General features: G+C 41.0%; 2 protein-coding genes and 1 long non-coding RNA gene across 4 annotated transcripts; 2 read left to right on the top strand and 1 right to left on the bottom strand.

Moving 5' to 3' along the window:
• Nucleotides 1-2,971: 2,971 nt before the first annotated feature.
• LOC105687516 (excitatory amino acid transporter 3) lies at nt 2,972-12,319 on the top strand. 2 transcript variants are annotated; one of them, XM_012403219.3, is made up of 10 exons: nt 2,972-3,199; nt 7,004-7,274; nt 8,590-8,773; nt 8,866-8,908; nt 9,279-9,339; nt 9,679-9,862; nt 9,950-10,183; nt 10,268-10,459; nt 10,529-10,663; nt 10,738-12,319. In XM_012403219.3, the coding sequence occupies exons 2-10, from the start codon at nt 7,022-7,024 to the stop codon at nt 10,880-10,882; spliced, it is 1,431 nt and encodes a 476-aa protein (XP_012258642.2). In that variant the 5' UTR covers nt 2,972-3,199; nt 7,004-7,021; the 3' UTR covers nt 10,883-12,319. The 2 variants fall into 2 exon arrangements, with proteins under 2 accessions (XP_012258642.2, XP_012258641.2); XM_012403218.3 differs by having other exon boundaries at nt 2,973-3,259.
• A 174-nt stretch (nt 12,320-12,493) lies between these two features.
• On the bottom strand, nt 12,494-21,306 carry LOC105687515 (cartilage oligomeric matrix protein). Its single transcript, XM_025746913.2, has 14 exons — nt 21,168-21,306; nt 19,075-19,239; nt 17,659-17,882; nt 16,646-16,829; nt 16,487-16,572; nt 16,308-16,371; nt 15,935-16,121; nt 15,450-15,855; nt 15,190-15,342; nt 14,166-14,547; nt 13,748-14,101; nt 13,431-13,658; nt 12,851-13,360; nt 12,494-12,771 (listed from the first exon to the last, which is right to left on the bottom strand). The coding sequence occupies exons 1-14, from the start codon at nt 21,250-21,252 to the stop codon at nt 12,665-12,667; spliced, it is 3,135 nt and encodes a 1,044-aa protein (XP_025602698.2). The 5' UTR covers nt 21,253-21,306; the 3' UTR covers nt 12,494-12,664.
• On the top strand, nt 16,774-22,942 carry LOC125500743. Its single transcript, XR_007278204.1, has 2 exons — nt 16,774-17,375; nt 21,120-22,942. It is a non-coding gene; the product is annotated as an uncharacterized LOC125500743 (long non-coding RNA).
• Nucleotides 22,943-23,054: the final 112 nt, after the last annotated feature.

Here is a 23,054-nt window from a genome sequence, read left to right as displayed (position 1 = left end):
AAATTCTTATGCCTCTTTTCTTCGGCATTTGTATTTCAGTCTTACCTATACCCAAAGTCACTTGTACTTTCAAACGTAATCGTTTTCGGCGATTTCGAGAAAACTTTATGCGGTACAAGTCGACGTTGTACTCAGGACAAGCTGGATCAACGAGAGAAAGTTAAATGAGTAATAATGTTACTCTGAGCTGCTTCGTTCAGTTATGCAATTCGTGAATTTTAAGGTCTTGACGACCTCAATTTAGGGTGAAAATGAAAATTTCTGCTTCCACATTATATCGTACAGGACCAACTGACTATTAAGATAGTTTTTTTTTCTAATCTTGTAAGGCCTTGGAGAGCAAACGAAAAGATTATCTGTATTATAAGAATCGTTAGAACTTATCAAACTTGTAGTTTGATTTAAAATTTTCCTACATGTACAAACGGTTGGATACCACGTGCATCATTCATTACGCATCTAGTTATACGTATATAGATAACCATTATTGGTTTTCTATTATTTTTAGCATTATCATCATCATCGTAGATGAAGAGAGAGATAAAAGAGATCAAACTTAAGCTACCGAGCTAGAGCAACGAGGAAAAAGAATAATGAGAAGCAAACATAACAGATTAATAGTAAAGATAAATTCATATGCGTAACTTGTGTGTGCGTACACCTACGTATCTACATACATCAAAAACGTGTGCGAATGAATCGCGTTGTCAAAGATATGTACATAAGCCCACGCAACTATGCGATCTCGTAGGTTCATAAATATTCAAAAAGCTAGCTAAGCATAATGGTGCACGAAACGACAGCGTACAGTAGAGTAGCATTGATGGCTATAGATTTAAAACATAGAAGAAATTTTTGAAAAAATTCAAGTCCAAGAAGCTTGTGTGATCGTTAAAAAGCAACAATGACAAAGAAGCGCCAATGATCACGTCAAGTTTTAGGAAAACGAAAATCGGATAGCCGCATCCTGCACCATTCCTCTTTGTCAATGTAATTCCGCAAAAGCGGTCAGATGTCTACCACAATTTAACAAGGTCGAAATAATTGTAGCCACCGTCATAAGTCACGATGTAAAAAAACCACTTTCTTTGTCCTTTTCTTTCTATTCATGTGCTGTGGATGTAGCGATGGAATATCATCGAGTCTTTGGGACAATACCGATCGCTAATTATCCCGAGCTTCTCGTCGAATAACTCATGTGGTTTGTTACGTCCCCAATGCAATACAGAGGGAATATGGTATGTGCGATCACTTCCGAAGTAGTTATTTAACCAGAATATTCTCACGTGCAGGGTTTGAAATTCATCTTGATCCGGTTGGTGCTCATTCAGGCATAATATATACATATCAACGAATCGCGTTACTGACATTGCGACAATTAGTTAAATGACAATTACACCCAGCAGTCGGCGCCCTTCGGTCGGACCTGCGGTTTCGCGGCTCGGTACGCGACATTCTCACACTAATTGCTGCGAATTTTACATAAATTAAATACCCGGCCATACACTGCAACAGCCTTGTACGGATGTTTGTCGTTTAGCGTATAAAATATTTACACTCACGTCTATCTGGATCAAATATTTCAGGAGTGTCCGATTTTGGATGGAATAATTAAAAGCGACGAGGAGAAAAGTATTTCCAATTTTTAACAAACTCGTACCAATATTTTTTCAAAAGAATAGCAATCGAGAGATACAGTTTTCGCACGTATTTCACCCCCGTAGACCTAAACGCACCAAGGATATTCACGAAAAGACGACGAGCTGCTTTCTCCTTTCGAGTCTCGCGACAATTGGAACAATTTTTCCGACATTAAAAAATATTGAACCTCCGGTTATTGCAGATGAAATATAATCGCGTCGATTTCTGCCTGCCCGAAGAACATAATCGACGTATTGTTCGTCGTGATAAATGATACACTTTTGATCGGAGTTTCGCTCTAATTGGTGCAATTGCGATCCCCGTTATTTTATACAATTAATAAACCAAGGTTTAAATGTACTTTTTTCTACATGTTTTTGAAATTTTTTAGTTGGTCCGATGAATACCCATGGTAATTATCATACCAACGATTCACTCCACTGGAATATAAGAGAGGAAACAAGGTATTATTCATGGTATATTGTCACGTAATTTAGTTCGGACTAACGATCATTGTCATCCACGAAATTAGATGTTATATTTTCGGTCTTCGTATTAATGGTATTACGCAATTACTCCACTGTACGCCTGATTATAGTATCATCACCCATATGTCCCGTACATTCATACCCCTTGCGACGAGAATTTTTTACTTTTATCTCGCTTATCTATCGGTCAAAAGAGGAACTCTTTAGATATCTAACTCAACTTCATCAGACTGACTTATGCGAGTGATCAATCTCTAGAGTGGAAAACATCGTCTCGCAGTTTTCAAAATGCGGGATATGCGGATAAAATGATTATGTGATGATTTTCTACCCTTCTCATCTTCACAATCCTAAACAAACTTGCTACACTGCATCGCACGATCATTTTCATACGTCCTTGAACTACGGTGCGCTGAACTTTGTCTCCGGGCAGATGCTGCACCGACGCTTTTGGAAGAGACTTTATGGAACCGCAGAAAAAATTTACCGATAAATTCTGCCGATTCATTTTGACAATCAAGATTGTTTTATCGTTCGATTCCTCATACTCGAACCCTGGACTTGATCATCCGTGTCCTCGCCATTCCGAATCTCGTTTCGAACGGTGTAACCGATTTTCAAAATCGTGGAATCGATCGAAGTAAGAAGACGAACCCTTTTCGAGAATCGCCGATTCTCGTTTCTAGAAGCGGGTGTTTGTATACACATAGCTCATGTAATAATCGGTATCGTATCGAGTAGCGGCCTCGAGTTTGTAACTTGGTACTCGGTGGGGATCTCATCGTGGCAAGCAACGAGATCCGAAGTATGAAGAGTGAAGAGGCGAGCGAGGAATCGTAGTCGAAGGGCTTCATCAGAGAGCAGTCAAAGCCGTTGCTCAGTTGGAGAAGAACAGCCGAGGAAGAACGTGGTGCGCGTGTGTCCTACGGTTGTAATCTGCAATCGGTAATCTGCATTACACTATCATACCAGTGAAGAGCACATAATAATTCAAGAAACGGGACGTCGATCCCGCAGGATCAAATCGACCTGCAACCTGATGTCCAGGATTCAAATATTTTAGACCGCAGGTGTGCCCAGTGGATTAATTTATTTTACCTGATTTGGTCGATATCAATACAGTTTCATAGGTGAGGATCCAACGTGAGAAAATTGAAACCTGTTTCGCGCGTATATGCTTCTCGCTCCGAGTGGGGACCACATTACATCGCAATTGATTCACTAAAAATCGCGATTTAGGGGCGATCATTGGTTTGTTTCATATTGAAATAAATGGAGGTAAAGTCTGTGATCTCACGTTACGCTATCAAGTCGATTATGTGATATCTTTGCTGCGATATAACGTTGTTTTCGTCATTCGTTGCGTAAAATAGAAGCCGATGCCTTTGGTTGCAGATCGGTGCGGCGCCCGCCCGGTCCACGAGATCTGTGTCTGCATTTATAGCTCTCGCATGTAGTATAACATCATCTGTGAACTCTTCAGCATGTTTTGCTCGGTTGGAATAATACCAAGACAGCTCGAGTTCGGTTATCACGATTTCTCGATATTTAACAGGTACCGATGAGAACCAGTTGTATATAAACTGGTCAGCCGCGCACGTGCTTACACATTCAGAATATACCTATACAATAGTTGGTGACATTCTATACGCAAGTTTTTGGATGTATCGATCTCAGCAAGTCGTATAATTTGATTAGTACACATCTATCTTCAAATTTATCCGGGAACGGTCGCGTCTCAACATCAGACATTCGAGCCTGCGGTCGAAGAGACTGAATTTTTGGTTGCTCTGTTACGATGATATGCTATCATTTCACTAGCATCAGATTGTGGCCTTACTTTGGGATTTTTCAGAGGCTGTGGTCTCAGAATTTTTCCATTTTGTAGTTTTTTGGTAAATTTGATTATTTCGTGAGTCCAGGAATCCGATTCTTCTAATTAAATAGATCTGTCTATAAAATTGATCGAGTTATCGTCAGTTCATCGATCCGAAATGTGAAAAATTAGGCATATCCCGGTGGAAAAAATTCCTAGCTCAATTTTCTCAACGGATTCGTGTTTCTGAGGTCAAATTACGTTAAAAATACTTCATTTTTTGCCCAACAATCGAAAAAATCCAAAAGGGTACCCCTTGAAAATTTCCAAATTTTGGCAATTTTTTTTTATTTTTAAAAATTGATCGTATGGCACTTTTCTTATGTATTTTGACCTCAGGAATTCGAATCTGAAAGAAAAATTGACCTATCTCTAAAATTGACCGAGTTATCGCCAATTTTCAGCTTTTTGGGGTCAAAAATAAAAAATTTATTTTATAGTCTATATCAATGTAATTTGAGCTCAGGAATCCGAATCTGGAAGAAAAATTGATCTATCTGCAAAAATGACCGAGTTATCGCCGAATTATCGCATTTTTTGGCATAAATTTGAGGATATCTCGAAGGGAAAAAATCGTAGCTCAATTTGGACAACGGATTCGTGTTCCTGAGGTCAAAATACGTAAGAAAAGTGCCATACGATCAATTTTAAAAAATAAAAATTTTCGGCCAAAATTTGAGATTTTTCCAAGGGGTACCCCTTACGATTTTTTCAAATTTTGACCAAAAATTTTTATTTTTTAAAATTGATCGTATGGCACTTTTCTTACGTATTTTGACCTCAGGAACACGAATCCGTTGTCCAAATTGAGCTACGATTTTTTCCCTTCGAGATATCCTCAAATTTATGCCAAAAAATGCGATAATTCGGCAATAACTCGGTCATTTTTGCAGATAGATCAATTTTTCTTCCAGATTCGGATTCCTGAGCTCAAATTACATTAATGTAGATTAAAAAATCAATTTTTAATTTTTGACCCCGAAAAGCTGAAAATTGGCGATAACTCGGTCAATTTTAGAGATAGGTCAATTTTTCTTTCAGATTCGAATTCCTGAGGTCAAAATACGTCAGAAAAGTGCCATACGATCAATTTTTTAAAATAAAAAAAAATTGCCAAAATTTGGAAATTTTCAAAGGGTATTTTTTTGATTTTGGGGTCGAAAATCAATCATTTTTTAAAATGGGTGATATATCTTACGTATTTTGAGCTCAGAAATCGAAATCCGCAAGCTCATTTGATCTATAATGAATAGAGTGCATGAATACGAAAATTGATGGACTACAGTTTTGAAAATGGAAGCGTGATTTGACGTACGGAGAAAGGAAAAAAATGTCATTGGATCGTGTTATTATTTTAAGTCATCTTCAGTCATCATATGAATTCTTCTGCACGCACAGCAGTTAATTCCCTTCATCTATCAAATTAACCCGCCACTTCTATTAAGAGAGGGTCGAATGCCTCAGGACCGCTCATTTCTTTCACGTATTTGTATTATAATGGAATTGAAAGGATGAAAAATGAAAAAGCATGTTTTAGCTGCACGGACGATCTATACATGTTCAATTATAGATGATTTAAAAAATTTCGGGAAACTATTGCGCCGAAAAATGGTTCCCTATGTGTGCACGATATTCAGAGATGCCTAGACTTTTTCTTCAACGATGTCATTGAACGGTCCGATAGATTATCGATCGGCTTTTCATCTTTTGCTTCTGGAATAAACGATTTGGAGTGAGATCAGGCGGTAGAAGCGTCGCTGTCAACTCTCTTTAACCCCAATCTGAGCAGCTGCACTAAGGAACATACTTATGTATATGAGTCGTTCAAGCGTGAAAGTATGCACGAAGACGATAGGGAGAGTCTTCGCACAACCAAACGACGCCTGATCACAAAAACAATTCGCGTGGTAAACGCTTACGCGCCATGCTTATATTGTACTTGCTTCCTTAAACAAACGATCAAATCTTATCGACGTCGACAGGGTAATATGAGAGTATTAACCGTCAGAGAAGCATAAAATGACCATTACGATATCATTAATCGCCATTGTTTTGACCATGTGTGGCCATCCTAAAATTCTATCCGAATTGTGTGTTCAGAATTTTTGCCTTTTTTCCCACTTGCCATACGCGTTTTTCAATCTCAGCCCCAAACGATGGGCAAGCACGACGTAACACGTGTCAATGATATCTTTGGCTCGCAGGTCACGTGAATACTGCATGCAAAAAATTCGCGCGATTTGGATATTCGGCACTTTGAGTCCCGATGGCTGACTGGTATTTCTGATTTAAATAAAAAAGCGGATTATAATCTCGTTCCCAAAACCTTGAGAGGTAAGCGTGGGTGTACATCACGCGATGACCTGCGCTGCAAGTACAGGGTGCATACGTACGAGGAAAGTCGACTGCCGAATTTCGAAATGATTTTTTCTTTGCGAAACCACGCCTTGGTCACGTCTCTTTTTTCCTACAGTTATTTCACGCTGCAGTGTTTTATATTACTTTTTTTTCTCCCCACGATACCGCAGTCGTTGCACTTATGCTTATGGGACGCGAGTCACGCTCGGAGTAACGTTTTCCAGTTTTCCGAGAGAACTGATAATCGTTACCACAATGAATTATCAAGTTCCATCGAGTACATTGTGATTTGGAAAATCGATGATGTAATTGTAACAACTCGTTTCCACGCAGTATACCTACCTTGTAAGCTACAATTGAAAGAATGCTTTCGTGTGCAATCATGGCCTGTACGTGACCTCAGTTGAATAAGCTCGTGAAACCGGATCGAAGTCCGCTTAAAACTAAAAGACGAAAAAATCATCAGATTCTGACCGTATAAGATCGGTGGTCCCCTGCATACGAACTCTGTATCGCTTTACGTGCAGTTGTTCTGTTGAATATTTCATTCCTTCGTTTTACTCTCATTTCCAATCTCTTCTGGTCGTTCAACTCGTTGTCGTCTATTTTTTTTTATTAGAAAATAAAATTTCATTTGCAGAATTCGAGATAATCAAACATGGCGCCACGAAGATTCAAGAGTTGCTTGTCGGAAAATCTCCTTACGATCTTAACAATCCTTGGAGTAGTTGGAGGAACGGTTCTCGGCTTCATTCTCAGAAATGTTAGAGAAGATGGTTGGTCAGCCCGAGAGATTATGTACATTCAATTCACGGGGGATTTATATCTGAGAATGCTAAAAGCTCTGATTCTACCCCTGATCGTCTCCAGTATAGTGAGCGCGATTGGAAGTTTGGATTTGTCTTTGTCAGGTGAGTCTATTTTCTAAATTCTATCAAATGCTAATAGTGTCTCGACTGATTGTAAGTATAAAAATGACAAAAAAAAAAGCCATCGCTAAGAATGCATTCCTAGAGTGTCCGTGACTCGGCATATGTAAGCTTCATTTGGCTATGAAGTATTGTGTGCTTATGGAACTTTGATGATGAGAACAACTTATTAACAACGCCGTCAGCATCTGCCTGATAGGTATATAATAAAATTATCTACGATTTATTTTAATTTCAACCTTCGGAATAATCGCGATAGATACATCGCCAATCGCGATAGATATATACCTATTTATAGGTGTGGTGATTGCTTACAAAAAGCGAACTATTATGGCATCGGTATACACGAAGGTAGATTTTTTCGATCAATCAAATTGTTATAATATGTTACTCATCGTGGGCCGAAAAAAAAAATCAAGAAGAAAATAATTACACTACCCTACCGCACTATAAGTTTTTTTCTCCGGCCAGATTATTGAAATCAGACAGTTTTTTCATAACGAACGAAATATTTCCGCAAATGGATCAATGAATGAAAATTTTTTGGTTCGATTTTTATTCTTTTTTTTTTTTTCACTTCGTGACCAAAGAGATTATGGATTCCTGTTCGATGTGCAGATAGACATGGGTGATCGTAGGGTTTCTCGTCTCGGGTGAAAAAATAACCGCACGATTCATCGTTGAGGAATATAGATTTTCCGCTAAACGTATCACATGTAATTAATGTGAGCGATAAAATAATCACTTAAGCAAACACCCCTCGACTATGATCTGAATGTATACAGCGTAACGATGTACGACAATAATTTTAATTGCAAGACCTCGGAGATGCAAACGACGCGGTAGAATCGTGATAGAGAAACGAATAGATTACATGGGATTTCTCAGCAATCACGCGCTGCAGTTTCACAGTACGAAATAATCACGCGTAGAAAGATCTACCATTTATTGATCGACGATTTTTTCCCCTCTTATGAAGCGTAACAACGAGAGAGAAAAAACGTCCAAGAGACGCAACGTAGAATGAATAGTAGACATGAAAAATGTATATTTTTTTTCTTTTTATATTTATTGTAGTCTTGAAACGCCGTTAGAGAGCTAGACAGGTAAAGGTATGTATTGCGTATAACGTAACGGTACACAACGTACTTCAAAGATTACAACACTGGCACCCAGGGTCAAGTTGCCTCATAGAGTCCAAGTTTAAACTACTTTTGCAGTTCGATGAGTCGGAGAAATTGAGAAGAGGGTGCGCTGACTAAATCTCTATGATGTGCAATCAAATTCAAATTTTTAGGTAAGATCGGTGCCAGATCGATCTATTATTACTCGACAACGACAGTCTGTGCCGTGATTTTGGGAATCGTTCTGGTCCTCGTGATACGTCCAGGAGAAATTGGAACACCCTCCGAGATTACTGAAGGAAATAATACCGCGACGAGATACGTTTTAACCGAGGACACTATGCTCGACCTAATTAGGTGGGCATAAAAATCTTGAGCCATCAATTTGACTTATTCTTTTTCATACGAGAGAAATTATATTTTTTTTTCTTCATTTTTTTTCTCCACAGGAATCTCTTCCCACCGAATCTTATCCAGGCTTGTACGGGGCAAGTGAGTATCGTATACATACGAAAACATTTCTTTGTAAAAGACAGATCAGCTTATTATTGTATTTTGTACCCCATATTTATACTGTGCTCTGTAATTATAATGAACGATAGGCGTGATACGAGACGTGAGTATATTCATAATAATGAGCCTGCACTGATTATCTAATAGCTACTTTATCTCCCGGTTGTCTTCATAGTCTGTCATGACGTCAGAAGTCACATCCAGACGTGGATGGGGTTATCACATTGCAAATATTGAGAAATCTTCGCCCGAAACTATATTTTCATGTGATCATATACGTTCGCTTGTTAACTATTAATCATTCCGTATAATATGCTCTTATTAATTATTTATTTTTGGTTTTTTGCAGTATCGAACCGTTCTCATACCACCAGAGGGTTTTGTTCCAGATCCTAACGCCACTATGCCAGGTAAAAATTTCCCTCATAAATGATCTCCGAGTGGCTGTTTGTCGCAGTGAGATTGATTTAAGCCTTGTGATATTCGGTACTCGAGTGTCCACGAGGTACAACGTTTATCTCTCCGGAGCTTGATTGCTCATCGGTTGAAATAATTAGCATTTCACAAGCCCGTGTTTTTCCATTGCCCATTTCTGCCTACATCCAACGCAGGCGTGTTAATTTAAAATGCGAGAATAAAGTGCGAAATATGTCCAGTCCGAAGATCATTGCGAAAAAAATTTTACAGAACAAATACCCATTAACGTGAGAACGTGGTATTAACATCATGTTATCCATCCTTGACTTCAGATGACATAGGCTCATGGGAAATATCGAGCAAATACGGTGACGGTACGAACACCCTCGGTCTCGTTATATTCGGAATCGTTATGGGAATAACTCTTGCGAAAATGGGAGATCTCGGTAAACCGCTCTTAGATTTCTTCAATGCTCTTTCCGAAGCTATGATGATAATCACCAACTGGGTTGTCTGGTAGGATAAAAACTTGATTATTTCTCATCGTGTGTAATTAAGAAAATAAAAAAAACCATTTCGTAATCATACGCTCCATTCGCAAAGGCTTTCGCCAATTGGTGTGATGTTCCTCGTCGCCTCAAAGCTCCTCGAGATCAAGGATCTATCAGCCATTTTGGGTCAAATGGGGGTGTACTTTATGGTGGTACTCCTAGGTCTGTTTCTTCACGGATTCGGTACCCTCTCCATCATTTACTACGTCTGTACCAGGGAATTACCTTTCAAGGCCATCGCGCAAATGGGCCAAGTCTTGGTCACCGCATTCGGAACCGCATCAAGGTGAATTTTCGGGTCCAGCGTTATTCGCAATTTTTCATAAGGCAGTGGGTTGTAATTATTCTGAGACATTGTTGAAATTCGTAGTTCTGCGACCTTGCCCATCACCCTGCAGTGCCTAGATAGAATGGGATTAGACCCTAGAATCACCAGGTTCGTCGTACCCATAGGGGCTACCATCAACATGGACGGAACAGCTCTTTACGAGGCTGTCGCCGCTATTTTCATTTCTCAAGTACGCGGGCTAAAACTCAGCATCGTCAATGTCATTGCGATAAGGTGAGCCTTTTGTGATGCCTTCTTGTAATTACGTACATCCGAATAATTGAAAACGTTTTTTATTTTAAGCGTGACCGCGACAGCAGCTAGTATCGGAGCTGCAGGTATTCCGCAAGCTGGTCTTGTTACGATGGTGATGGTTTTAGACACGGTCGGTTTGCCCTCCAAGGACGTAATTCTGATTATTGCCGTCGATTGGCTACTGTGAGTCCTTTTTTAAAGCTCGGATACCAATAGAATTGGAATAGAATTTCACTTCCTGAATATTTCTCTTTCAGGGATCGCTTCCGGACGACGATAAACGTGATGTGCGACGCTCTCGGAGCTTGTATAATAGAGAAAATGAGTAAAGGAGAATTGGCGGCCGCGGACCAACTGGAAGAAAATGTCGAGCTCACTCACTTGAGGAAAGCTGAGGCGTGAAAAAGTGATCAGTTTCCTCGCTAATTCGATACGTATACGTATACGTAAATATGAGTGCGACGCTTTGTGTCATTGAGGAAAAATTAAACTCCCCTGACGCTCCACATCTTCAACATGTCACGATTGCTGCTGTTATCTGCTGCTGCGATAATGATAATATTTCCCCTTCTTTCAAGAAAAATCTCCGCAGTCAAAGTACAGTAGATGAGATTTCCTAATCATTTTTTCACGTGAGGCACGGTGTGCGAATGGTGCTGATATTTTTTTATCTTCTCTTCATTAAAAATCTTTGCAGCTTTATTCAATTCTATCGCAGCCAGAAAAGAACAAATTGCCTCAATTAGCGGATAATTTATATTTATTTATATATATTATTAATTTTTTTCTTGCCTAGTCTTGTTCTCCATGTTCAATATATTCTTCAGTTATTTTAAGCGTTTTAGAATACTGACAATTAACAAATCGTACGGAGATGAAGATTCAGGTAGAAAAAAAGGAACAAAAGCGGACCCGCTACGTATACTTGAAACTTAAAAAGTCAATAAATAAGTGCCATTTTCATACAGTAGAGAGTTTAAACCTTAGCGAAATAGGATTATAAAATAATAATAAGGACAAATCAAAAACAAAAGGGAGAGAAAAATTTTATCTGCGTTATATAAATCTGAGGTCAAGTCATTAAAAATATATATTCCACTGATACATGAAATCTAAGATACTTAAATTATAATTATATAGATCATACTTATTGGTATGTAATACGACTCAGAACATTACACCTACTATATACGAGGATAAGATCAGAGTCTGGAGATACGATAATGATCGTTAAATAACGTTGAAAATCATAGCTGAATGCAAGGTGCTTTGAAATCAAGAGACCCGGTAGAGTCTCGTCACTGTTACGGGAGCTCGAACGCGGAGTTGGGACTTTTATTTTCTCAAATATCTTCTAAATTATTATATACCTATACCTGTATTGTAGTATAATATCACGTTGACACGCACTGATGACCAGACATTATACCGATGAATGCTGAGCGTTCGTTTTGTCGTGAGTACAGAAAAATTTTCCTTATTATAAACGGATAATTGATATCGTTGCTGTTATTATCATTTTTATTGTTAATACTATCATTTTCTTCATTATACTCGTTACAACACGATTGTACTTACACGATGTAAGTACAGTACCTTGCTTATGTTTGTTATAATATGCTTTTATGGTAATTATATTATACATTCACATACCTATCTACATATATATATTATACATGTATTATCACGCAATATCTGAATTTCCTATAAAAGTTATATGTTTCATTTTGAAAAAATTACATCCGATCACCTTCGATCGCTGATATCGACATTTTAATATTATTTGCACAAATGATAAGGCCGCAACAGTTATATAAAATATATATTATTATTACTTAAGAGTATTGCGAAGATTGTTTTATAGCAAGAATTTTTTCATTCATTTATCTCATCCATTTCTCCATTGGAGCCCCCGCGTCATCTCGATACCGTAGCGTACTTATTCGTGAGTCTTAATTCGAAACCGATCGTTAACTGGAAAGAGGGGGTAGTCGAATAATTATTAGACATTCCAATAAGTAATCTATATTTATTTTCATATATTATTATATAAGTATGTATATATATATATATATATATTATTACTTTTTACATTAACCCCATAGCTTTATCATTCGTTTCAACTGCTGTACAATACGCTTTGCGAAACACTGAACTTTTTTTTTTTAATTCAATTAAGCTCCTCTAGTTCCGGACCGAGCCCTTACCGAGGTGTGATTTCGTCTGGTCAATTTGGACTTGTGCTTTGAGGTGAGGTGGCAATTCATCGTAAACGGCGTCCGGTACGTCTTCTGCAAGTATAAAAAAATTTAACGGTAATTCATCGATCGAGACACAGGAGAGAAATTTTATTCCCATAAATCCACTCACCGTTACATCTGTAAACCAGATCCGACCATATGATCATTTCTTGGGAGAAACAGAACACTCCCAATCTACCACCTTGAAGAGTGGAGTCGAAAATGTTACCGGAATCGGCGACCATGTGCTGCCCTTCGTAGATTCTCAGTCTTACGAGCCCAATTTTGGGTCTATGCAGAAGCAGCCAACGGTAAGAGGTGTGATTTCTCCAACCAACATTCCTCGGATCTTTCCATAGAAGTTTTACTTGATTTTCAGTGTCTCCCGTGTGCCATAAACTGTTTCTCATCATCTGACCGGGTCCGGTCGCTGAGTTAACAAGCTTTATCTGAATGCCCGGTTCGGCAACTGCTCGGAAAGGTGTCGATTGCCAGTAAGTCTGAGGACTCTTTTTCCACATTACAGCGTAGAATTTGTGATTGTCTTGATATGAGAATATAAAACCAGCGTAATCGTCGTCTATGTTCGTATCCACGTAAAATGTACCCTCGAAATCGACACCGTTGAACACGTCGTATCCTACACATAAACAATCAAAAGGTCGATCGGTCGCAACTTGGAATCATCGCAACACGTACGATTTACTTACCCACAGCGATTCCTGGATCGCTGTTCATCGTCTGTATGATTTCCGCCCCGTTATTTACGATTACCCAGTTCGGGTCTATCTGGGCATCCCCTACCGGGTCCAGTACAATAGTTTCAAATTTACGGAAATCTGTTGTCCAAATTTGACTGTTGTTCGGACAATTGTCATGCTGGTTTTGAATAGTGTCGTTATCGGAGTCGATGTAGCACTTGTCGCGTTGCCAAACGTCTGAGGAAAATGGAAGATACGCATCATTCGAATAATCTCGAAATTCATCGGGGTTGATACTCCTTAATTTTATCCCTCTTCCTACTCACAGTTCGGGTACAATTGCTCCGGGTTGTAGAAGTACGGACAATTATCGTCTTTGTCGGGAATTCCGTCGCCATCCTTATCGTTGTCGCAGGCGTCTCCGCGTCCATCGCCATCGGTATCGACCTGATCGGAATTCGGGACTTTCGGGCAATTATCCAGATTGTCCTGAATTCCATCTCGGTCCCAGTCGGCGCCCGTGTCACAAATATCACCTACGCGGTCGTGATCCGCATCCCTTTGATCGGGATTCGATTTCGCCGGACAGTTGTCGCAGACGTCGCCGATTCCGTCACCGTCGTGGTCCCTCTGGTCGCGATTTTTCGTTCTCGGGCAATTATCTTGTCGATTCGGAATCCCTGAGAAAATTTCACGCGTTAAAAATTAGCGGATGACGGTCGACGATGAAAATGACGGATGTACCATCGTTATCCATGTCATCGTCGCACGCGTCACCCTGTCCGTCGCCATCGATATCCTCCTGGAAAGGGTTGTTAACGTCGGGACAATTGTCGCAGGCGTCTCCTCTCTTGTCTGGACCATCGCGGTCGTTGTCAGCTTGATCCGGATTGTAGACGAGAGGGCAATTGTCCGCGTTGTTCAGGATACCATCGTTGTCAGCGTCCTGATCGCAAGCGTCTCCGTAATCATCGCCATCCGCATTTTCTTGACCGCTGTTCGGCGTATTTTTACAGTTGTCCGCGCGACAAGTTTTCTCGGTGCAAGGGAGTTCCTCGTCGGGGATACTGTCGATGTCCGTGTCGGGTCCGCAGATATGCCCGTTTCCGGCCCATCCGACTTCGCACTGCGAAATTATCAGAGGTAATAATGAATATTTTGTCACCGATAAATTTATAGAGTGCAAGTGAAGTATCGCTAATGTTGCAGAAGATAGTAGATCGTAGAAAGAAGAAAGAAGAAAAGAGCGAGGAGTTTTCATATCGACTTCACGATTGTTTTAATTATTTCCTTTTTTTTTTTTTTTGGTTTCTTTTAATATCAATTACAATAAACGGAGAAATAAAACAAAATAAAAATATGTCAGTAAATGTTACACTGAATAATGTGCGCAGAGTAATACTTTTCATAAGATATGTTTCTGATCGTATTATAAAATATAGAAAATTAATAATCCAGCGCCGCAGCTATAAGTTTCGTTATTCTTACTGTTACAAAAGTATTATTTCGTTTTTTCTTCAAGTACGACTCGGTGTACAGTAGACATTATAGACAGAATCGATCGTTAGGTAGATAATAATATAAATGTTAAAGATCCTGATTTTACGCGTCTATTGCAGGCTGTATAGATGACGACAGGATAATTGGTGGCAATTGCAGCGAGTCAGGAGAACTATAGTTAATTTATTTTCGTCTGCCAAACGGTCGGTGAAAATTGGTAACGGCGTGCTCTGAGATGGTGTCTAAAGTTCCAAAGGACTCAGTTTACCCTGCAGGAGTAGTGCGCCCTTCCTAGGAAAATGCAACCTGCGTTATCGTCGCAAGTGGTCACGCCGTCGCGGCAAACAACGCCGCGAGGACGGCATCCCGTGGTCTGATTACCCACGTAACCAGACCTGCACGGCCCGCATCTGAACGAGCCCTGAAAACGAGTAAGAATTTTTTTCGTTTCAAAACGAACCGATTAGCTTATAGTAGTTATATTTTTTTTTTCTTGTCAATTTTGCTTCGACGTCGTCGAGGACTCACCTCGGTGTTGATACATTGAGAGTTTGGAACGCATCCGCCGTTTCTTCCGTCGTTACATTCGTCGATATCGACGCACACTTGTCTGTGTCTTCGCGCCTCGTCGAGCCCTGCGCCCTGGACGGGATGACCTTCGTACCCCCTGGGACAGGGGTCGCATCTGAATCCGGGAGACAAATTGTAACATCGCACTCTAGGGTCGCATGGATTGTCGAGGTCGCATTCGTCTATGTCTCGACAATCGGTCCCGTTCCCCACGTATCCCGGGGGACAAGGACCACATCGGTAATAAGGCGGAGTGTCGATTGGGGCACATTGGACGCTGCTGTGACAGGAATTGTGGCTGCATCCCCCGCGACGTTCGCATCTTTCGCCGTCGCCGACGTAACCGGGTGGGCAGGGACCGCATCTGATGAAATCGAGGAATCGGGTGAGACGTTTTCGGTAAAGATTTCGTTATTGAATTGCGAGCAATCGTGAATAGCGACCTGTGGCCTCGAGAGGTGTCTTGGCACCTTACTCCGGAGAAACATGGTCTGTCGGCGCAAGTTATCCCCGGGTCACAAGTACGACCGTCCCCTACGTAACCACGTGGACAGGATCCACATTCCGGTCCAGACGAAGTGTCGCGACATTGCACTCCAGGGAAACAGGGTGATCGGTAAGCGCAGGAATCTAAAGAGTACACGAGTTCACATTGAACGATATATCTACGTGCGTTTGAATTCAGAAAATGATGCAATTCGCATTCGAGAATTTAACGATTGTTCGCCAAGAGGAGAATAAAGCGGATATTATTCGATAATCTCGCAGGTTCAAAATTAGACGCGTTCGTTCGAATATTGCATAGATTCTATTTACTCGGGTTTTGTTTGCATCCGGCACAGTTTTCGATAAGTTCTCTCAGGCTTCGCGTTTCCGCTCTCTGCAACGATAAATAATATTTCGTTAATGTGAAGCTAGGAGTTACCCAGATAAATACATTTTTCTGAACCAATTTTTCTCGCCGAATATAAATGAAACACATTCGATTGACTCACGTTCGATTCCACCTCTGCTTTCAATTGTCGGATCGCAATGATCAGCGCGTTCATCGTCGTGAGGAGATGTTCGTCCGTGATGCACACTGTAAGGTTGAAAATTAATTAACTGACCTGCAGTGAGGTCTTAAAATTTGGTTTCTAGATTGACGCGCTCACAGCCTTCGTCCCACGTCGAGACGATGTCCTGATCACCGCGTAGGGAGACGATTCTATTCCCTCCGGGCTGATCACCCTGCATATCGGTCAGATCGAGGAACTCCGACGGACAGTTTTCCTCCTCCAGAACATCGCTGATCTTCATCGAGCGGTAAACTTTCGTTTTATGCTTTTTATCTTTGTACTGCAATCAACGAATCAATGGAAATGATCAGCCCCCGAAAGAAAAAGGAGAAAAAAACAAATCTGGTACAGTGAAACGGCGAAGAGTATCCCGCAATTGACTTTGGAGAAGTGAAAAATTGTGCAAGCCAATTACTGTCTAGCGCCGGATCGCCCATATTTGGAACACCTTACGCCCACGCACCCCGTTCCCTGCGCCCACAACTTACAAGGTCTTTACGGCCCTCGGAAGTGGTACCACGAAAGGAACGGCAGCCGAGTGGGCTTCGCGATGTAGTATAATGTAGCAACGTGAGTGAGAATTACATTACATGGTTCTACGTCGAGCAGCCCCTCCTCGTCAAGGAATTTAGGCGTGGGCACGCGGTAGCCGCGACGTATCGAAGAGGCAAAACAAAAAAAAATCCGTCAAACACCAGCTGCACATATTCGCATGGGTACTCTCGTTATCGGGACTTCTGATTACGAATCAACAAATCGACGGATCCAAAGCAGATCTCGTACACGTGGGAAAACGGCGAGGCTCCGTTCGTTGCAAACGAATACGGTACGTGATCCCATGAGTTTCAATTATTTTGAGTATACATCAATAACTGCTGTGTAATCGAACGCGCCCGATACGGTCTGCCCTCTGATCCGATCCCCAAACAAACCCCGACGTTTTTACGGTACGCGCGACCATCGATCGATCCCAATTTTCAAAATTACATTTTGTCCACCGCGTGTCTCCTCGGGTTCAAAGGTAGAAACGACACGAACTTTTCGATTCCTTGAACCACATTGTACCGCATCGCTGCGATTTATCCAATTCTCTATTCATTGGTACTCACGACTTCTAAGCGAACCGCGTACGGCGGTCCGGCCATATCTCTCAGAGTCCTATTCATCGACAGGTCACCCTGACGGGCACAATTCAGATACAAATCGATCCGGGCATTTGGCTGCGCCTGGTGCACGTCGAGCATAATATTTTTGATGGTAGCCAAGTCTTCCAGGTCGTTAACGGAGACGCGTTCCCTGTGCACCACACCGTTTTGAACGGTTTCGATTATCACTGGAAGAAAAGAAAATTAATTAATATTCATTTTTAGAGACGTACGGTTTGCGGGGTCGCGTAGGTGTAGTTCTCGGATAATTTATCGTGCGACCTTTGACACGTTTGAGACGGGAAATAATTCGTGAAACACGCGCACGTATTTTACTCCAATTAAGTGAACTTCTTGGAGTATTCCGTTTCATTTTATGGCGAAGCAAAAGTCGTAACAAGGCCGCTAATCCCCTAACGAATGTCGAATATTTGCGTGCCTTGCTAATTAACATTTCTAAAATGATTTCGTCAGATCACAGAACTTTGAATCCGGCGACGCATAAGTTTGAAACAAGACGACCAGTTATCCAACGTATGTTTATGAAATATCGTCTATCCGTTTCACCGACTGTCGACGACTTTCGTAAACTTTATAAATCTCGGAATTCCCAAAGTTGCACTACAGTTGCAAGCTAACGTCTGCGGTAAATTGAAGTTATATCTATTTCGACTTTGTATATGTCGCAGCTATCGAGTAAAGTCGGTTTAATTTTCCTTGAACAGGTTTCCCGTCCCAGTTGAGAAAACTTAAATCAAAGCGAACGCTCGCACAACTTCTGTTGTACCGTTCGACCTGCACCTAACGAACAGGTGGATTCATTCTGTAGAAAATTTATCTCATTCATCCATCGCGTATCCAGATAAATGCGAATCTGTTCCCGATCAATGATCGATTGCGATTTAGGTTCAACGTAGCAGCTTGGATATTTTTATATCTGCTCAAATGCCAAGCGAATGATGGAATGCTCGCTCCGACGGATCTTACGGATTCGTGCAACGCACGCGTGTAAGTCCATCAGTCCGAAGGTAGGAGATACTCGTGCAGTTTTCCTTCAAGTGAACTAGAAATTTTCCATGTTTGGTAAGGATCTTTATACCGGTAGCTACATTGCTGTGCCGTGCGCGTGGCGACTGAGAATTGCGTCACCTCGTCGGTTCTTTCAAACTTAAATCATTGACGAGTCGAAGCGAAATCCAGCTGTATCACATTAACGGACCATTTCGAGAACGAGATTTGTATGGGCGTCAGTTTTGGAACCCACGATTGGAATATAAAATACCGTAAATCAATAACCGCGGGATATGAAACTGTAGACAATGTGAAGGATAATATCGAGTCGTACTCTGAATCCCTGAAATACGGGTAATGACCTCTCACCATGTTTCGTGCGTCTGTCAAGTATGACCAGAAATTTTTCCTTCGATCCAGAGAAGTCTGCAGCAAGGAGTGTCTCGGATCCATGACGTCTTCGGGGTCTGATATGTTTTATAGCCAGTACGAAATTGTCTTCTCGCAAAGCCTCTTCCAGCTCTTTCGTGAGTGCTGAAAAATAAAAGGGATTCAAAACAAAAAAATCAATTTTCACCGTGATCGAGGTAAAATTCATACTTTCGTTCGAAAAATAAAAATTATTCCGGGTCTCGGCTGGATCTGATACCAACGCTTTCTCATAAATTAACGCCGTTGGGGGTATGAGAACTTGAACAAAAACTCAAATTAACATGAAGATAATGGACAGCCGACGAATTATTGTTCGAAAAAAATCGAACTGCGGGCGGAGCCAGTTGAGGACACCTCGTAAATAGCGTGACTTATTCGCTTTCCTGAGGCGTGGGCGATCCTGCCCGCGATATTACGTACGTGTAGTAGTTTAACAGTCGCTACATATCCAATTATAGACAAGAGACCACGATCAGGTTCGACGGTGAGGTTCAAGATTTCCGACGACCGAACGCCCGCGACTTCCAGCCGTTTTTTATAAATAACTTGATTAATATTTTCGAGCTTCCACGAGCATAAATCTGACAAAAACCGAGGGGTAGCATCGGCAACAGGTATGATAATGCGGAGGTCGTTTATCGCCCGTCCGGCAAGAGCGTGGAAATTCATTTGTAATTCGGACGAGTGATTCGAAGGGATGTGGGAACGGTTCCACTTGGAATACAGGCGCTAATAATCTCCCAAATGACGGTTCGCGCCGCGCGTTAAAATTGTCTCAAATAAAACAGAGTGTTAAAACATCTGCGATAAAATTATGTCATCGTCGGGCTCGCGTTTTTTATCCCAGGCAGGGTTATTTCGAAGCGAACGATTAACATTAAAATTGAAACGATATCAAAAAAAATGTGTACAGAATTGGTGAAGGAGAAATACACATCTGCGTGATATATGGCGTGGGTGAAAAAGAGACAATAAAAAAGCTGCGCGAAGAAGGCTTTGAATATTTTTTTGTACCGTAAGTTCGTGTGTGAATCGGTCGATTCTTTCTTATGCATAACGCGCGTGGATGGTTATAGAAAGACGTGGATAATATTGTAATATCCGCGTTTATAAAGAGCTGCGTGTATTATGAACGACGGAATGACATCATCTGGTGCATAAAAGAACCTCGACGTAATGTCATAACCAGGCGTCAAGTGGTTTTCTTTCTCACGCTGAAAGCCGATCGAGGCCTGCGAGGAATATATTCTCGCCTGTCGAGAAGTTCATTAATGAGGAGAAATAAATTAACCGACTCAATATGAACGGATAATTTACGCCGCAATCGATCGAATATCTGTACTCTGCGTTTGGAACTCCGAAGGGGGGTGTAAAAAGAATAGTTTTCCGCGTGGCTGTTACGCAGTTGACCGACTCGTTTCCGGGTTTCTTGCGTCGGAGGTACGTACGTCGGGATCACCGGGACTCGAGCGAACGAAACGGGTTCCTCGACGAGACGACTGTTCGACTCCTCTTTACACATCGGCAGCTGGACTCTTTCACGTGCATAAATACAAATTTCCTAGACACCGTCGTACCTCCGTCATTTATTGGTGAACAATTTTCACATTCAATGCATAAATTTAGTCGTACCGATGGATCACCGTTGAAGAAAAAATCACACATCGTTCGTGTTAAACTGTAAAAATTAATCCACCCGATTTCCACGAGTTTAAATTAATTCGATCAAAGAAGGCAATTTCAAGTACAGGGCAATCCTCGTTCGTACAATGAAAATAAAGAGGAACGCTTCCGATTTTCAAACGAGCCATTAGGAGTTGGGATATTTTACGCCTGCCAAGCTTTCATCCAATTTTGTTGCACGACAATTGCCCCATCCCCAGCGAAATTGTGTCGCGATCGATAATCTTATTGTACGTATATTAATTAAAGCGAACAATCGACCCAATTAATTGAGCTAATTTTCTTTGATACAATACAAGGTAATTCGAGGGGTTTACGAACAACAATACAGCGTATACGAGGCGTACCTTGATCGGGTGAGATGGCGAGAACGGATCCAAGGGAAACCGCAACGAGAGCTACGAGGGCGGCAAGCGCCGCGACGCAGCGCATTTCGAACGGGTGCTGCACTTTCTACTCTTTCGAGTTACCGTTAATTAATTTTACAACACCGCGTCTCATGAAGATCAAGTGAAGGATTTCGAACAACTGCAGGAACGGCGAAGGCACAAGAAGAGTCCCGGGGATCCCTGCTATCCCGGTGGTTGTCTGTCGTGTGATTAATATTACGAGGGCGAGATGCGCGGAATAATTACCGCACGAACCACTTTTTTTCCCGAAAATTTTTCGCGCTCTCGCTCGCTCTTTCCTTATCTTCGCACCGAGCTCGCGGAGAGTCGCACTGGACCGCGGAATGGGTTTCGCTTTACTTTTATAGAGCGCCCACGGTATTTACACTCGTGTACTCCTTTGCGGGACAACCGCCGTCTCCCTCTCATCCCTCTTGCCTCTCCTACTCCAAAAGGCCTCACGTCCCACGGATGTCTTTCAATATCCCTTCGACTCAACATACGACTTTGATTTTACAAGCAGCTCATTTATCTGGCGCTTCGCAAGCGCCATCGATTTCAAAGGAGTTCCTATGCCTTATAACTTATGCATATTTGTTGTATCATACCTACGGTAAATTGCGGAATCGTATAGGTCCCGCGATCGTTTAACGTTTTCCCGAATCGTCGCGGACGAGGAGATGAGAAACACGCGCGGCTCCAGGTGTGGCCCAAGTTTCGAAGACAACCGCGACCCACGTAATATTGACAAAAAAAAAATTCAATAATCCTTCTATTCGCGTGGATGGTTTGAAAATTTCTTCCAGAATCGATCTTGCGTTTATTCTTAATTCTTTATTTTCTCCCTCCCATACAATTTGGGATACGAGAATCTTCCGTACGAAGAACAAAATACATTATGTAAGAACGTCGAGTGAGGAAAAAAAATTTTATCGGTACGAATTTCCCATGAATTTATATTTTTAACTTCGATCCCTTTTTTCCGACGGAGTAAACGGACGGAAAATGTATCGTGATCGAGATTCTGCTTATACTTTTTTAGTTTAATAACGTCTTCTGTAGCACGCGCGAGTCGAATTTTCAATTCAATCTACAAAGTGAAATGGAAATTGAGACACATCGGGTATACGAGCAGACGTATCCCTATAGATTAGCAGCAATTTTTCTCATTATATATTTTTTTAATGAATGTAATTACTCGTCGATTTTCTCTGCAATCGAGTTGCTCCGAGAAAAAAATGATGTGGGCAGAAAATAATCTGAGCGTAGATGAATTACGTGTACACCTGATCAAATTTTTTTTTCGTCTCACCAAAGTTCGGAGCAAGTTTATTATAAGGAGGATCAATTATGTTCGTGACGAACGGTTCGCTCGTTCTTCTGGCAATAACACAGGCTGTTACTTTCATTAAAACATATTTCATACAAGTTAGATGGAATTTTATCGTCATAATTAATAACGTAAAGATACAATTATAACACAGCGTATGTATGTATCTCATTAGATATACATATGTGGCTCGATAATCATTTACATTCACATACATTTATGTTACGATACACTTTGACGTTAATATTAAACATTTTTCGCGCTCACTATAATTACAATTACACACTTATCAAATCTGGATATACGTGGAAAGGTGTTTAATCGCTAGACATTCCATCGATTATTGATATTCAATTTTGTTGTACAATTTTTGCATGGTTTCGAAAATGGAACACAGATAGTCGCCAAAAAGAATCACAATGATTGATTATTTGAATAACATAAGTGCGTCAGTTGGACTGCGTACGGAACATTGATTAGACAAGTTCATTAATTGCTGTGAAGTTGATTAATTA

Source organism: Athalia rosae, chromosome 4 (genome assembly GCF_917208135.1).
Source record: "Athalia rosae chromosome 4, iyAthRosa1.1, whole genome shotgun sequence".
NCBI lineage: Eukaryota > Metazoa > Arthropoda > Insecta > Hymenoptera > Athaliidae > Athalia > Athalia rosae.
This window is presented reverse-complemented; position numbering and strand designations above follow the sequence as displayed.

What these genes read in the sequence shown, in the direction of transcription:
- LOC105687516 (XM_012403219.3), top strand. Translation starts at nt 7,022, where the DNA reads ATGGCGCCACGAAGATTCAAGAGTTGCTTGTCGGAAAATCTCCTTACG. An exon ending in ACTATGCTCGACCTAATTAG is followed by an intron (nt 8,774 to 8,865) that starts GTGGGCATAAAA and finishes TTTTCTCCACAG; the next exon opens with GAATCTCTTCCCACCGAATC. An exon ending in ATCACCAACTGGGTTGTCTG is followed by an intron (nt 9,863 to 9,949) that starts GTAGGATAAAAA and finishes CCATTCGCAAAG; the next exon opens with GCTTTCGCCAATTGGTGTGA.
- LOC105687515 (XM_025746913.2), bottom strand. Translation starts at nt 21,252, where the DNA reads ATGCGCTGCGTCGCGGCGCTTGCCGCCCTCGTAGCTCTCGTTGCGGTT. An exon ending in CTCGACGTGGGACGAAGGCT is followed by an intron (nt 16,573 to 16,645) that starts GTGAGCGCGTCA and finishes TCAACCTTACAG; the next exon opens with TGTGCATCACGGACGAACAT. An exon ending in TCTGGTTTACAGATGTAACG is followed by an intron (nt 12,772 to 12,850) that starts GTGAGTGGATTT and finishes TTATACTTGCAG; the next exon opens with AAGACGTACCGGACGCCGTT.